Source organism: Diceros bicornis, chromosome 18, assembly GCF_020826845.1.
Source record: "Diceros bicornis minor isolate mBicDic1 chromosome 18, mDicBic1.mat.cur, whole genome shotgun sequence".
Taxonomy (NCBI): domain Eukaryota; kingdom Metazoa; phylum Chordata; class Mammalia; order Perissodactyla; family Rhinocerotidae; genus Diceros; species Diceros bicornis.
Genome location: NC_080757.1, coordinates 34876669 through 34893958, shown reverse-complemented (window position 1 = coordinate 34893958; position 17290 = coordinate 34876669). Strand labels below are relative to the sequence as shown.

The 17290-nt window shown below is 44.6% G+C and overlaps 1 protein-coding gene across 2 annotated transcripts in view; it reads right to left on the bottom strand.

Annotated features, from left to right (window-relative positions):
• CA10 (carbonic anhydrase 10) overlaps positions 1-17290 on the bottom strand; it is a 459693-nt gene that overhangs the window by 16752 nt on the left and 425651 nt on the right. For both annotated transcript variants that reach the window (XM_058560658.1, XM_058560656.1), the window contains 2 exons: positions 6681-6776; positions 2160-2232 (listed from right to left, as the gene is read on the bottom strand). In XM_058560658.1, coding sequence (XP_058416641.1) covers positions 2160-2232; positions 6681-6776 — 169 coding nt within the window. The remainder of the gene's footprint in view (positions 1-2159; positions 2233-6680; positions 6777-17290) is intronic.

The window sequence follows — 17290 nt, the reverse complement described above, 5'->3', positions numbered from 1 at the left end:
TGTGCAACCTTGCCATGTATGTAATTCTAAGCAGATTTTCTGTGATCTCAAAGAGTTCTGGTCATATTTTTAACATTGTACTTATTACACAAATCTTTATAATACGCTATGATATAACTGTTTCCCCAACTAGAGAGTGAGGGCCTCATGGACAGGAAACGTGTTCTATTGATCTCTGTATCTCCTGGCACCCTGGAGCCCCCCCAAAAATATTTGCAGCGTGAGTGAGTGAACAAATGAATGAAAGTCTTGGGTGTTAACACTGCTGTCTGCTTCAGCTATTGCCAACGTGTGTCCTCAGTCCCCACGGACCTGATGGGGGTGGCAGTCAGCAGGGACTCCTCATTTGAAGTAGATGAAATTGAAGCTTCCCTTAGTCACAAAATGGCCACCCATCATTGGTCCCTAGCTCTGTCACCCTGGCTCTCCAGCCCCTATTTGCACTAGAATCGATACCTGTTCCTGAGGAAGACCACCCTCCTGAAAGCAGACCCACATGGATGCTTTCATCTTGGGCAGCAGCCCCATCCCTTAATATTAATCGGACCAGTGCTGGGGGTGGGGAGGCAAGTCCTACTAATAGCTTACTCTGCAGCTGGCAATCTGTTAGATGGTGTGTTGGAGCTTAATGTGTGATTTCACAGCTTTTCACGGTCTCTAAACTGCAAATTCAAGATTATTTGAAAACATTTTATTTAATTTTCATGCTTTTTTTCCATCAAAAAAGTTAAAAGACTCATAATCTTTTATGGGCAATTATAAAACGTGCTATTTGCACACGAGACAGAAAAGCCTCCCTCAGCTGAGCAATCTAAGTGTGCACGTAGAGACGACTTCCGGGGAGTGCTGACGAGGAAGGCGGATGGCTGTGGAGACCATGTAACGCATTCTCCTAGGTGATGTCCACCTAGGTGGAGTGTGATTCTCCAGGTTCATTCATCACCCCCACTGCCCCGCACCCCACTCTATTCATATGAGAGTGAGCACCTTGTGGGGAGGGCTGGTGTCTAGCCCATCTTTATATTCCGGGAGCCTTGCTTGGTGTCTGTCATGGGGCAGCTGTGCAGGAAGTGTTTGCAGAATGAATAAATAAATGAACGAGGGAAGAGTTCTCCTTACTCTCCCTCCCGCAGTCCAAGGCGAGACCTGTGAGCATTCCGTGTGTTTTTCCTGCATCACTTTTGGAGGCAGGAGCAGCAGACACAGCCGAGCTTCTCGCTGGGTGGAGGATGCACCAACGGGATGTAGGGTGTTAGAATGTTTACTTGCTGCTTTTTACTTTTGTGAAAATCATTATTCAGCTATTACTTGATTCAGAATCCTAGACCTAGAAGGACCTAGAAACCTGAAGTGCAACATCTTTGCTTTACAGATGAGGAAACAGAGTCAAAGTTAGGAAGCTCCTTGCATCAAGTCAGGACTTGAATCCCACTTTCCTGCTCACTCCTAATTGGGTAATTTTTTTTTTTCCTGTACTGACCTCTTTCAACTCTTGGTGTGTGCTATTTCACACAACTTTTCCCAAATCCTGCAACTTCCAGGATTGCTGACAGTAGCACCCTTTATCCTCTTCTCTCTTCAACTTTGCACTGTTCTCTCTTTTCTGCTTAAGGATTCTAGGGATAAAACACTCTGGAAACCCAAGGAAACTGGACAGAGTCCTCTGGATCAGTGAATCACACAAGGGAATGAAAAAAGATGCCATTCTGCCTTTGCCTGAAAGGGAGACCCAGGGACACAGAGAGGGAGATCTGGTCCAGCTGAGGGCCTCTGTAGGTCTTGAGGCTGGAGCCAAACTACCTGGTGAACGTGTTTTCAATCACATAACTGGCAAAGTCCCGATGTGGCCAGCTGACATGGTGGAGTTTGTCAGCTAGTAGAGTCCCCCAGCTCATTACCAATCCAGGGATAATTGTGACCATCATCATAATAATCATTATAGCCTTAGACAGGCATGGACGACAAAGACACCTTTGGGACTTCTGTTTGAAATGAGATGCTTCTCAGCCAACCCTGACTCTCCAGAGTGACTTTCTACAGAATGAAAGGATCATGAAGCCAAAAGGGGCCCTCAGAGATATTCAGCCCTGGGTTTCTGCCCTCAGACAGGACTAACCTTTATAGAATAGTTGCTGTATAGGAAATTGAAGCAAACTTACTTTTATATGTTATTCTGGTGATAGTATCTCTGTTGAGCATTCGATTAAGAAATGGGTTTGATGAATCAGAAACCTAGGGGAGAAAAGAAAATATTAACGACTGGCAAGTACTATCCCAGGATAAATGTTGCCTCCATCCATTCACTTATTCATTCGTATTTACTGACTGCCTCCCATATGCCAAACACTATGATGGCTAGACATTCAGAGATCAAATAGACAGACTCTACTCTCCAGAAACCCCAGTCTTTTTGTAAAGAAATTGTTACAATTAGTGTGAAGAGTGCTCTGATAGAGTCACAGGTGGGATGATCTTAGAGGAAGACCACCCACCTGGGGACTCTGGGGAGCTAAGGCATGAGTTGGGTCTTGAGGATGGATGGAAGTTAACCAAGTGCTTTGGCGGTAGAGTGTGGAAATGGAGGACGGGGGTAAGGAAAAACATTATGCACACAGGATCTGTGCATGGATGGACACGGGAGAGTGAGAACAGTCATGTTCAGGCAAATATTTCAGTGTAGTTGGAGCTGAGAGTATGGGGGAAGGATGGAGGTGAGGCTAGAGGGGGAGGCAGGGGCTAGCTCATGTTAGTCTTTAAATGTCACGTTAGGGCATTTAAACTTTATTCAGTGGGGAGGGGGAACCATCAAAGAGTTTTAAGCAGGGGGTAAGGAGTGAAATGTCAGGAAGGGGATAGTAATCTAAGTAGACAGAGAGAGAGAGTACTCAGAACAGAGGTATCAGGAGGTGAAAAAATATCTAAGAAGTAATACAGAACCTTATTATACCACTGCCCATTACTGCATGAATAGACTATATCATAAGCCACATCATTCAGTCAATCAATCTCTCCATCCATCCGTGCATCCATACATCCAATATATATTTACCAAGTGCCTATTATGGACCAAACATTGTAGTAGATGTTCAGGGCTCCGTTCCCATTTTATGCCCACACCCTGAGGTCTCCAAATTCCTTCTTTGGGAGAATGGGCCAAGCTTCAAGGGGTTTAAGACAGGGGAACATGATCTGGAGACTGTGATGCCCCCCCACATAACTGTGTACACTGTTTTCTTCACAACCCCTTTTTACTCAGCCTTTTCCAAGGTGCCATTGTTCACCCTAGTCATTTTTCTCCCACCTCGCTCAGCTCTGCTCTGCAATTTATCCCTCAGCTGCTAATCGGATGTTGTGACACATCAACATTTTAAATCTGATTTATTCTGAGGGCTGGAAAAATTGCAGCAGATGATTATTATTATTAGATAAGCAACAGGTAATTTTTAGTTTGGAGAAAGCACAGACTGTTTATTTTCCCTCAAGTTCTCTCTCCTTCCCCACACGGTTTCCTGGGTGTGCTGCGGTGAGACACATACCAGGGGGAGATAGGTGAGTGACAGTGCTCGGTGGAGGTAAGAGCCGACCCCCCCCAAATGGAGAAGAGTCCCAAATCAAACCCTGCTGCTCCCTGGAAGCTTAAGTGCCAAAGCCAACTTCGACTTTGACATCCTCTTCGGCCATTTAAAAGGTAGCCTGAAGCCCCCTGTTTGTGCCGATGTATCCCAAGAAAGGAGAGCTAAAAATATATTGTCATGGCAGGTAAGGAATCTGCCATGTCCATTATAATTGGGTGCCTTGGGCTCCTGGTACCTGGTGAGTCTGGCCAGTGCTAACATTGTGACTGGACCCTTTTGAGCTGACTAAAAATATTGAAATATTTCCAAAGTGCACACAGATGATTTGTGGGCTCTAGTGTGTTGGCTCTGTGGGTGAGAGGATAAAATATGTACTTGGTATAAGTGAGCTTAAGTGGGAAGTTAATGGTGTGTGATTGAGCAGCAATTACGGCCAAATCTCAGGTCCCGGTGGTCATGGGAAGGATGGGGGATTAGGAGGGAACAGAGATAAATAAATCCCACAGATAAACAGGTCTCTTATTTTAGCCAACAACTCCAACAATTCTATGGTTCAGCTGACCTAGACGTGGGGCCTCTCATTTTCTGTTCCTGCCTACTCCGCACGGAGCTGGGAAGGCGAGCCAGAAAGATCAGAAGGAGGGCAGGACTCCCAGAGACTATGTGCCCTTAGAGACCAAGGATCTTGTTAATCTCATTTCTAGGTACCAGTGCCTAGCAAGGGCTGGCCTGTGTCCCACACTCAGTCAGTGTTTTGGGATGAGTGAATGACAAGTCATAACTTGGATAACTCACCATGGAGCATCTGGGAGTTGATTATGTTAGACAAAGATAGAAATGCTATGGCTTATTTTGAGATCTAGCCAGAAAGTTTCAGGTTTGCTCAGGGAAAGAACGGCAGCATCCCTGGCGGGTCAGACTGGCCTGAGAAGACGCAGGAGCTACTCTCCATCCTTTCACTGACCTCCGGGTCTGGGGCATAAGTTCCTCCCAGCGACCCTCAAGGAAGTAGCCAGGACCTGCATCCGTAATCTCGGTGGAGCGGGCGTTTCTGCAAGGACTTGTGAAACACGCCAGTAGTTTGCTGTTGAGGAGGCTGACTTCCTGGCCTATCAATCACCCTGTCAGCTGTAATGTGCCTGTGCTTCCAGGATGACATTCACTGACTCAGGAGCTTCGAGCAAAGTGAGGCAAAGTCAGGGGCCGAGGCTGAGGCGCCCACCAAAGGACAGGAGTTGTTGGGCTGCCCACCTTGGCCGTGGGAGTCACTCAGGGAAGGCCCGGCACTGGGAAAGCCACGGGGGAGGTGAGCTCCTGGACGCACGTGGCACAATATTGTGATACACCTGCAGGCTCCACAACAATGAGTGTGGCCCAGGTTGAATGCACCAGTTGGCTGTCAACGTCATAACTGGGGCTGGTGAAGGGATACAGGAATTTGCCCTGTGCTCCTGGGCAACATGGGGATGTGGGGGAGATGTTTTTAAATGTTTTTTTCTCTCTTTTTCTCAATTGCTTTCTCCCAGGTCTGTTGGGGAGGCATCTAGTGTGAATAACGCTATTACTATTAAAGTCAAGCAAGACCTGGGTTGCTTTCCTGTACGGGCTGTTATCAGCTACATGAACTTGGCTGGAATGCCAAAGATTCTCTGGACCATTTTCCTCATCTGCAAGATAGGGACACGAATGCCCACTTCACAAGTTTATTATTAGGGTTAAATGGTAAAATATATGTAAAGCACATATCTCAGGGCCTGGCATTCAGGAATCTACAGTTTATTGTAACAGGGTCTGTGAGGATGCCAAGAGGGGTAGAGCAGGGACCGGAAGGATCTGTGCCAGGCCCAATTTCCTTTAATATGTCACATAGGTATTAAGAAGGCATGACAGCCTAAAAATATGCTTTCCTGGCCAAAAGCCCCTTCCTATCTTTGCCAATGACAAGCTAGAGGAGTTTGGGGTTGGTGGTTAGGGGCAGCAACATGTCACAAACGCCCCTGTTCCAGCTGCGTCTGGACCACAAAGAGGCCTGACCTGACCCGGGTGAGGGAGAGGAAGTTAGGCGGAGGCGTGGAGTCTGGAGAGGGATGACCAGGCAGGGCCAAGTGCCTGTTGTCAAGGGAGATGCTTTCAGAGAGGGAGAGGGTGAGGTGTCCGGGGTGCCTCTGTGCCTACTCTTCTGAGTGATGTCATCACGAGAACTCTGTTACAACTCCCTAGTGGCAAATGCTGGATTTCTATTGATCATCTTCATCAGATGCAGTTCCTATGGGGCACATCCTCTAATGGTCTGGGTGACACTTCCCGAGGGGCTAGCACAGTGACTGCTAACTTTTGGAATTGCCACATATTGCTTTTTCTCTTCTTTTTTTCCAGTTGGAAAGACAATTTCTTACTTTCTTTTTTCCTCTCAATTTGCATACCTGTTTCACTCTACATCGGTCAAAAATGTTACAGGTAATTATTTTTTTTAACAAGTTAGAATTTGCTGGGTTGGAGATTTGTTGTCGTTGTTGACTGTTAGGAAGATGTGGAGCCTTCCTAGAGTGTCATAGAGTTAGCATTGGGATCTTTGCTCGGTTTTCCCTGGGGGATGCTTGTGAGTGAAAAGGAGAGGGAGAGGGAGAGACAATACTCAGAGCAATCGTAGAGAAGCTGCAGGCAGCTGCTTAGTGCGGCGCCTGGAGGGGGGAGACATCTCACATTTCCTTTATGTCTCTTTTTCCAAGGGGCAACTGATGGACGGGCTTTAATCCAGTGGTGTGTCAGTGAGCACCCCGCTCTCCTTCTATTGCATCCTTCTGATCCTTCTGCACGAGTCAGGACCTGGGCCTGCCCCTGGGTCCAGCCCCCTTTTTCTCTCCAGAGCAGAAGCTGCCTGAATCCTTAGGCCCTGATGCTCTGAAATGGAACTCATCATTTTTGAATCTCACTGAAGGGACCTCATTTTTCATAGAAATATAAAAGTCACCACCCTCCAGCTTTTCTTGGGCATGGACATCACCCTTTTTGTTATTTCTAAGATCCAACAGAGACTGTAAACTGATATTCTGATTGGGGTGGGAATGGCGAGAAGAGAAGAATGAAGGAATGCAAGACACTTACTTTTATAAATATAGAAACCACCACCAATCCATTTGGGCTCTTTGCAGCTTCTGTGACGTTTGTATATAACTCGTGGTTATAGTGGATGAGCTGCACCTGGCAGGAGGCAAAAACAATAATAACAACAACAATCTGGCATTAAAAGGTGTGAGGCACAGCATATCCACCCTACATAATGGCAAACTGTAAAGTATATTGTAGAACAATTGGAAAGACAATCTTGTAATTGAAGGGATTTCAGGGGGATACGTGTGCGTGTGCGTATGTATGTATTGTGTGTGTGTGTGTGTGTAAAATGCATGCGCACACACACGCATATACAGAAATACCCATACATATTTGCAAATGTTTTCTGGTAACAATCATGCCTTTAATAAGCTCAGTGCCCATCTGGCTCTGGCTCCCTCCCAGGACATTTCCCCCAAAGTGCACGAAAGTGAATTTCCCTTATTAGGAGCGGAACTGCCCTGCAGGGGTAGATGTGCTCTCTAGGCTGCACCACCAGCTGCCACTGGCAGAGAGTAAATCTTCCTCATGGCCTCAGGCAAGCAGGGAATTGTCAGGTCCTGAGTCAGCCCAGTGACTCTGAGAGGAGACTGGCCAGCCTGCAAGATGCAGTGGCCCTGAGGGAGAGAGAGCTGATAGTTTAGGCTCCCGATGCACCAGCCTGCCCACGTCATCTGATTGTGCAGGACCTAACTTCCTCCTCGTTCAATGAAGATCAGCGATCTGCTTGTTGAGCCCCTGTGCAACAGGCAGTGTGGATAGCAAAGGAGTCCTGGACCTGGCCTTCAGTAAACTAGGTTCTCCCTCTGTTACCTAATTTTTAAAACTCTTTTTTTAAAATTGTGAAACGTAGCATACATGTATGTTCAAACTAATGCCCCACCAATTTTTAGCCACATGACTAGGTTACTCCACCTCACTGAGACCCGATTGCTTCCTCTGAAAAATGGGTATGATTATCTCTCCTTGGAATTCATCTCAGGCTATGGTTTTAAAATAGATTTTTAAAAACAGTATGGAAGAGTAATTTTTGTAACAAACTAAAAGATAGAGAAAATAAAAAAGATGTGATAGCCCCCCACCTCTGTCTATTCCCAGCCCAAGCAATGTGACTATTAACAGTTTAGTATATATCCTTCCAGATATTTTTTTGTGCTTATAAGTCACACACACATGCACATGTAGGGTGTGAAAAACAATGGATGGATAAATTCCTAGAAACATACAACCTACCAAGACTGAATCAAGAAGGAATAGAAACCTGAACAGATGAATACAAATAAGGAGACTGAAGCAGTAATCAAAAAATCTCCCCACAAAGAAAAGCCCTGGGCCAGGTGGCTTTGTGGGTGAATTCTACCAATCACTCAAAGAAGAATTCATACCAACTCTTCTTCAGCTCCTCCAAAAAAGAGAAGTAGAGAGAATATTTCCAAACCCATTTATGAGGCCGGCACCATCCTGATACCAAAGCCAGACAAAGACACTTCAAGAAAAGAAAACTACAGGCCAATATCCCTAATGAACATAGATGCAAAAATCTTCAATAAAATACTAGCAGACCGAATTCAACAGCACATTAAAAAGATTATACACCATGACCAAGTAGGATTTATTCCTGGGATGCATGGATGTATCAACATATGCAAATTAATTAAAGTGATATACCACATTAATAGAATGAAATATAAACCACATGACCATCTCAATAGATTCAGAAAAAGCATTTGACAAAATTGACCATCCATTCATGGTAAAAACTCTCAACAAAACAGGTATAGAAAAGCTTCCCTCAACACAATAAAGGACATATATGAAAAGCCCTCAGCTAACATCATAATCAATGGAGAAAAACTGAAAACTTTTCCTCTAAGATCCAGTACAAGGCAAGGATGCCTACTCTTGCCAAATCTATTCAACGTAGTACTGGAAATCCTGGGCAGAGCAATTAGACAAGAAAAAGAAATAAAAATAAAAGGCATCCAAATCAGAAAGGAAGAAGTAAAATTGTCTCTGTTTGCAGATGACATGATCATATATGTAGACACACTATAAGACTCAACCACAACAAAAAACTGTTAGCACAGGGGCCGGCCCCGTGGCTTAGCAGTTAAGCGTGTGTGCTCTGCTACTGGTGGCCTGGGCACGCACCGATGCACTGCTTGTCAAGTCATGCTGAGGCGGCGTCCCACATACGGCAACTAGAAGGATGTACAACTATGACATACAACTATCTACTGGGGCTCTGGGGAGAAAAAGAGAAAAATAAAAAAGAAGAAGATTGGCAATAGATGTTAGCTCAGGGCCTGTCTTCCTCAGCAAAAAAAAAAAAGAGGAATATCGGCATGGATGTTAGCTCAGGGCTGATCTTCCTCTCACACACACACACAAAAGCAATACTGTGTGAGAAAGGTCAGTTAAAAAAAAAAAACTGTTAGCACTAATAAATGAATTCAGTAAATTTACAGGATGTAAATTCACTATATAAAAATTGCTGGCATTTCTATACACTAACATTGAACTATCTGAAAAGGAAATTAAGAAAAAAATCCCATTTATAATAACTACCAAAAGAATAAAATACTTAAGAACGAGCTTAACCAAAAAAGTAAAAGACTTGCACACTAAAAACTGTAAAACATTGATGAAGAAAATTAGAGAAGACACAGATAAATGGAAAGACATCCTGTGTTCACGGGTTGGAAGAACAAGTATTGTTAAAATGTCCATACTACTAAAAGGGATCTACAGATTTAATGCAATCCCTGTCAAAATTCCAATGGCATTCTTTACAGAAATAGAAAAAAATAATCCTAAAATTCATATGGAACCACAAAAGACCCCAAATAATCAAAGCAATCTTGAGCTAGAAGAACAAAGCTAGAGGCATCACATTTCCCAGGTCCAAAATATATTTCAAAGCTATAGCAATAAAAACAGTATGGCATTGGTATAAAAACATATATATAAACCAATGGAACAGAATAGAGGGCCCAGAAATAAATCCATGCACTTATGGTCAGCTGATCTTTGACAAGGGTGCCAAGAACACACAACAGGGAAAGGACAACCTCTTCAATAAATGATGTTGGGAAAACTGGATATCCCATGTAGAAGAAGGAAATTGGACCCTTATCTTAAGCCATATACAAAAATCATCTCAAAATGAACTAAGATTTACATGTAAGATCTGAAACTGTAAAACGACTAGAAGAAAACATATGGAAAAATTTCTTGACATTGGTCTTGGCAACGATTTTTTGGTCATGACACCAAAAAGCATAGGCAATGAAAGTAAAAACAGACAAGTGGGATTGTATCAAACTAAAATGTTTCTGCACAGCAATGGAAACACTCAAAACAGTGAAAAGGCAACTTACAGAATGGGAGAAAATATTTGTAAGCCATATATCTGATAAAGGGTTAATATCCAAAATATATAAGAGACTCATACAACTCAATAGCAAAAAACCAAATAACCAGATTAAAAAATGGGCAAAGGACTTGAATTGACATTTCTCAAAAGAAGACATAAAAATGGCCAACAGGTACATGAAAAGGTGCTCAACATTACCAATCATCAGGGAAATGCAAATCAAAACCACAATGAGATGTCACCTCACGTGTGTTAGAATGGCTGTTATCAAAAAGACGAGAGTTAACAAGTGTTGGTGAGGATGTGAAGAAAAAGGAACTCTTGTACACTGTTGGTGGGAATATATACTGCTATAGCCATTACGGAAAACAGTATGGAGGTTTCTCAAAAAATTAAAAATAGAACTACCACATGATCCAGCAATCCCATTCTGGGTATACGTCCAAAGGAAATGAAATCTGGATCTCGAAGAGACATCTGCACTCCCATGTTCACTGCGGTATTATTCTAATAGCCAAGATATGGAAACAACCTAAGTTTCTGTTGACGGATGAATGGATAATTTAAAACATGGTACATACATATACAATGGAATATTATTCAGCTGTAAAAATAAAGGAAATCCTGCTCTTTGTGACACCAGAAGGTTCATCTGGTTAGCATAATGTGCTAAGTAATTATGCTAAGTGAAATAAGCCAGACATAGAAAGGCAAATACTGTATGATCTCACTTACATGTAGAATCTAAAATAAACTCATAGAAGCAGAGAACAGAATGGTGGTTGTCAGGAGTTCTGGAGTGGGGGAAATGAGATGTTGGTCAAAGGGTACAAAGTTTCAGTTATGCAAGATGAACGGGTTCTGGAGCTCTAATGCACAGCATAGTGATGACAGTTAATAATACTGTATTGTATACTTGAAATTTGCTAAGAGTATAGATCTTAAATCTTCTTAACACACACACACACAATAGTAACTATGTAGAGGTGATGGATGTGTTATTTAGTTTGATTGTGGTGATCTTTTCACAATGTACACGTATATCAAAACATCATTGTATACCTTAAATACATACAATTTCTATATATCAAAGATATCTCAATAAAGTTGTTAAACATAAAAAAAAAGAAAAAAACAATAGAAATGGAATTTATCATTATGATTCTGAACTTGATTTTCTAAATTTAAAAGTAGTTTGTGGCTGTCTTTCTAAGTCAACATGTATCGCTCTACCTGTCTTTCTAACAGCTGTAGAATTCTCCATTGCATGAAGGCCCCGTAACATATTAAACCATCCTCTCTCTAGCTTTCAGGTTGTTTCCATTTTTTTGTCTCTTGTAAACAATGTCACAGCAAGCCCAGCATATACCTTTCGGTATTGGTGTTAGCACTTTCCACACGCTGATTTGAGAATCTAATAAGATAGTGCATGTAAAAGTGATTTGTGACTCTGAAAGTATGAGAGTATTTATTATTACCAATATCCTGTATTGCATTAAAAAAAGGAAGTGAAGTTTTAGAAGTTGGGAAAGTCAATGATGAAAAAAAGGTTCTTTTCCTTGATCTTTGAAAAAACCATCTCTAACACAGTGTTTTGTAACCTTCACTGTGCACCCGAATCACCTGGGTGCTTTTAAAACCCACCTATGCCTGCCCCCCCAATCCTGATTGAATTGATTTGGGGTGGGAACAGGGCTCTGGTATTTGTTAAAAGCTCTCTAGCTTGAGGCAGTAGAGCTTCTCATGGAGGGAGCACACAGTATTGCTGCTCTTGAAATATCCTCTTTGTTTATTGCTTTTTCGCTTCTTGTGAGTTTTGCCAATGGTGGCAGATGGTTATATAGCAGCGACTCTGCCATCAGAAGGGCAACCACAGGCAGGGGCTGGTGAATATGCTCTGCCTGTGCAGGACTCAGGCCAGGCAGGTTTATCAGGCCTGCGCTCATCAGCTGCCTCCCTCCATTCCTCCCCTCCCCACACAGAGCCAGGACTTTCCGCAGGTGGAGAAGTGTGGCCATGTGGAAGAACCAGGAGCTGTGGGGGACCTGCCACACCTCCCTTCAGTGTTGAGTCAGCTTCTTAATGAGAATCTAAACACATTGTGCCATCTGCTAAGATCTTCCCACCAGGTGACCTACAAAACCACCTGGGGATGTGCCAGTGCTTCAAGGCATGCCTTGAAATTTCAGCATGTTCTGAGAACTAGGCCTTGGAGAGCAGGGAAGTGGAAGGCAACTCAGTGGAGTGATCCTTCTCTCCAATTTACAAGACTGAAAAAGGCAGGAAGATGTCTCCTGGGCCATGCGGTGCCCCACGGGGTGGGATTCTATAGGGGCCAGGGGCTGTGAGAAAGGGGCTGGCAAGGATAGGGGTGAGGCTGTGCTCTGCTCTAAGCTCAAGTTAACACATTTAGAATTTTGATCTGAAGTCTCGCCTCCTGTTTGTTCCATGGTAAGTTGGCTCGGATTCTGAGATCATGAGCTTTGGTTTCTATTAGGAGTCATTGATAGATTGTCTCTTGTATTGGGTTGAACCATACGAAATTGACTTTTTAATCTACAGAAACAGTGATTTTAGAGAGTTAACATAATCTTAAAATAAAACTATTTTGAATACAGCATTCCCCACCCCCCCACAAATTAGATATTAAAAAGATGACACAGTGTTTTGCTACTCAATGTGTGGAGTGGGGACCAGCAACAGCTGCTGCCTCTGGGAGCCCGTTAGCAATGCAGAATCTTGAGGCCCACCTTAGACCTTCTGAATCAAGATCTGCGTTTTCACAAATCCTCAGTGATTTGAATGCACGTTAGTAGTAGTTGAGAAGTACTGGTTTAGCACATACTGTTGGCTGGTTGGCAGAGCCCTATTTGGTCTGGCCGTTCACCCCTCCTCTGGTTCTGTTTGGCTGGGTCAAGGGGTACATGCATCATGTATGTTGGAAGATAGGCTGAGTCCAGATCATAGGAGGCCTAGAATAGGGGCTATGGAAGGGTTCTGAGCAGGGGTGAGATCATCAGCATGGACTGTCAGAGGGCAGATTAGAGCAGGGAGGGACTGGAGGTAGGGAGGGGGTAATTGCAGGTGGTGGCTATTAAGGCAGAGAATGCGCCATAGGACTTTGCAGTCTATAGAATGTGCTTGTGTGTACGGTGAGGGGGCACCAAGCGGTCCCCCAGGCCTCAGAACAGTCAGGGGCACCAGAGGACCCCAGGAGGCAGCTTGGCAGTGGCCAGGCTTCTTGTTCCCACTCATTAGAACACAATTTTAGCATCAAAGGCAAGACGGGAAGATGCCTGGGGCCTGCACCAGTTCGTGCACCAACAGCAGGGCTTACCTGTGAAAAAGCACAGCTCTCCTTCCACCTGCCCCCAGGTCCTCTCAGTGCAACTACAGTTCCTGCAGCCACTGCCTCTGTTCTTCCCAGCCAGGCCTAGTGGGGCCAATCTGATACCCACTAACCCCTCACAATGTGCACGGGTGTGTGTGGGTCTGGGCGAAGGGGGTCTGCTGCTTGTCCTGTCATTAATTTGGGCTTGGGGAGCAGCCATGTGCAGATCCTATCCTGCTAGGAAGAGAGTGTCAGGTTGGCAGGCGAATTCTGAAGGTGATGCCTATGGATTACTTCTTGCCAGTTATAGGTAATATTTAAAATCCCAATACTACGAAGTCAGAATTTTGAATAATTTGTACGAGCACTAAGTTGTAGTTTAACTAAGACTTAAAGAGACTCAACTTTGGGGCTTATTCAAGGTAATCAGGGTGTCTGACATGAAATAGGTGATCAATGAGCAAATGTTTGACCTTCTGAGCAAGTGCACGAGGCAACTAAGGCTTCAGGGACAATGTTGAAACCGCTTACAAGAGCAAACGTTTTGGGGGCTCGTGACGACATGCTAATTAAACACCAACTTTAGCTTTTCATTAAAGAGACGTCCCTAGGGCTTCTGTTAGCCTAGTTGGAATTACCATGTGAAAGAGCTAACCCTGGATTACTGGAAATTATTTTATAACCTGCACTTTTTTATTAATTTAGATGGGTGTCTTCCTAGAGAAGCTTTCTGGAAATGCAAGACTGAGAAATGGCTGTCTTAGAAGAAGAAACAAGGTCTTTTGGTCCTTTTGTGATGCTCAGATGCGGTGGACGCCACGATCCAGCACATTCTCTGTACCGAAATCCTCCGTGACCTGATGTAACTCTAGCACCAGCCTGAACCTTGTCTTCTCATCCCAGAGTATGCTGCCTCACCTCAATCCCTTACAAGGACCTGGAATTTGTTTGTTCAAAAAAATCTCCAAGGGCAACTACGTGAGGGCAACTATGTGCCGAGGCCAGTTGGAACAAGACTGATAAGTCCTTGCCCTCTTAGAGATACTTTCAGACGGTGGTAAGAGCTTTGAAGGAAATAAAACAAAGTCTTGGCTTGCAGGGTGAATGACAGTAGTGGAAAAATTTTGAGGGATGGGGCATGCAGGAGTGGGAACAGGTGGTGTCGTTGGTGAAGGCCTCTGCAGAGGTGATGTTTGCGCTGAAGTCTGATGATGAAGAGCAGCCAGGCATGGGGAGGCTGGAGGGAGGTGCATTGCTGGCAGAGAGCACAGCCACTGCAAAGAGCCTGAGGTTGGCACAAATGGCCGAGTACGGTTGGGGAAGGGTGAAGGTGGCTCAAAATGGGACCCGCACATGCAGGGCTTTGTAGACCATGGTGAGGAGCTTTGAGTTTTTTCCAAGTGCAATAGACAGTCATTGGTTTTAAGGAAGAAATAAATTGATCTGAAGTGCATTTTTGAAGGCTCCCTCTGGTCACTGTCAGAGGGCAATGCGGAGACAGAGGAGGCCCCGCCTACCCTTCTTTACCTTACAGCTCAGCTCTGGCCTCATCTTCCTCAGGACACCTTCCACGAACCCCTGACATTGAGTAGCAAGTGCAGCTCCTCTCTGCTCCATGGCATTCTCCTCCAGGGGGCAAGTTCAAAATATTTTACCAGGATGGCATGGGTACTGAGAGACCAGAACAGACATAAGCCATAGACAACTGGTACAGTCACACAGGTGCTGAATATCGTTGTCGACGTTCATCATCATCATCATTTGTTGATGATGGTCACCAACGTTTGTTGAGTACTTCTTTGTGCCAGAGACAATGCCAGCAGTAACATCATCTCATTTAATTCTCACAAAATCCCACGAACTGGTGTCTTATCTCCATTTGAATCACAGGGCCACTGGGCCACTGAGAGATTTGCTCAAGGAAGTGGTGAGAGTTGGGATTGCGCCTAGTTCCTCTGACTACAGAGTTCACACTCATGCGCCATGCTATTCTGAAACTATTCTCTTTGTGTCTGTCTCTATTTTTGAATAAACATCTCAAGGGCAGGGATATTCATCATCATATCCCTCGTGCCTGTCATGGGACTTGTCTTGGAGGAGATGTTGGCAAGCGTTTGCTGAATGAATCCCAATTCTGCATCTCATAGAGTCTTCATCCTGGAAGGAGCCTTATAGGAAACCCAGGCCAGCCACTTCTTTTAAAAATGAAGAAATTGAGATCAGTGAGGGGCTATGTCTTGCCCAAGATAATATAGTCATTCATACACCCATTCATTCAACAAGTGTTCAGTGAGCAACTACTAAGTGAAGGAGAGTGGGCTGAGTTGAAGTCAAACAGGGAGGCAGGACCAGACCACGGAGAGCCTGGCAGGCCAAGGCAGGGGGTCACAATTCCATTCTAAGGGAGGTGGACAACTCTGTTTATGCCTAGAATTCTCTTAGGACTAAAGGCAAAGTTTGTTGTGTGCCCTATAATTAAAGTGAGGGGCCTGAGAAACATTGATGTTTGGTGACAAGTAACTCAGCTTTCAAGCTAATAGATATGTACTCATCTTTACTAAATGAGCAGACTGGCTGCAAGCAAACTTCCAAGTTGACAGGAAGCTTCCTTGTCATTGGTCAGGCTGGGAGTTGTCCCTGGTGTAAAGGTCTCAAATGGAGATTTCACTCTGTAGCTGGGAGGTGACTCACCAGTGCATGCCAGGTTGCCGCTCGCTCACCCCTCATGCCTCAGCTGAGGGACCAGCTGTGTTTTCAGACCCTGATGTGTACACCTTAGTTCATCTTTCTCAGTGTGATGCTCCATTAGCAGAAGCCCCTTAGTGAACTCAGAGAGGAGCAGCCTTTTTTTTTTTTTTTTTTTTTTTTGTGAGGAGATCAGCCCTGAGCTAACATCCGCCAATCCTCCTCTTTTTTTGCTGAGGAAGATGGCCCTGGGCTAACATCGGTGCCCATCTTCCTCCACTTTATATGGGACGCCGCCACAGCATGGCTTACCAAGCAGTACTTTGGTGTGCGCCCGGGATCCGAACCAGCGAACCCCGGGCCGCCGCAGCGGAGCGCGCGCACTTAACCGCTTGCGCCACCGGGCCGGCCCCGAGAAGAGCAGCCTTTTAACGGAAGACCACACACGGCATTTGGAGCGATACCACCACCGCCTTTCTCACCCCTGCTTAAACACCTCAGTGGCTTCCCCTTGCCTTTCAGACAAAGACCCAAATCTGAGCACAAGCCTGATTTTTCTATCTACATCTCCTTGTTCCATGTGCTCTGGCCACAGCAACCTTCTTTCAGTCTTCCTTACACACCGTGCTTCCTCCTTCCTTAGAGCCTGTGCAAATACTGTTCCTTCTACTTCGAACACCCTTCCCTCCTCTCTGTGCCTAACTCTTATTTACGAATTCCTTTAGATCTGAGCCTAAGGGTCATCTCTTGAGAGAGATCCTGATAACCCACCCTCACGGCATCCTATGCCTTTCCTCTTTGAAACACGTATCACAGTTTCATTTCAACATTTATTATGTGATTGATTAATGCCCATCGCTTTCACTAGACTTTAAGCTGCATCCAGGCAAAGACTGTATCTGATTGGTCGTTGTGATGTCCCCGGTCCCCAGCACAGTATCTGGCACATATTAGCAATAGCAAGGTAGAAATAATTGTTAAATGAATGAATGAAGCCGTGCAGGCTAGCAGTAAGACAACAAAATGTGACGTCCTGAGGGACAGGGAGAGCAAGGGGCTTGGCTGAGCTGGTAAAGGAACAGCCTGGAATCCTAAAGAGTATCTCTAACGGGAACTCAGAAACTAAATCTCACCCTGGGCTATGCGGACTGCAAAGCCTGGCTTTGCCATTGGTACCCTTGAGCAAGGCAGGCCTCACACCTATAAACAGAG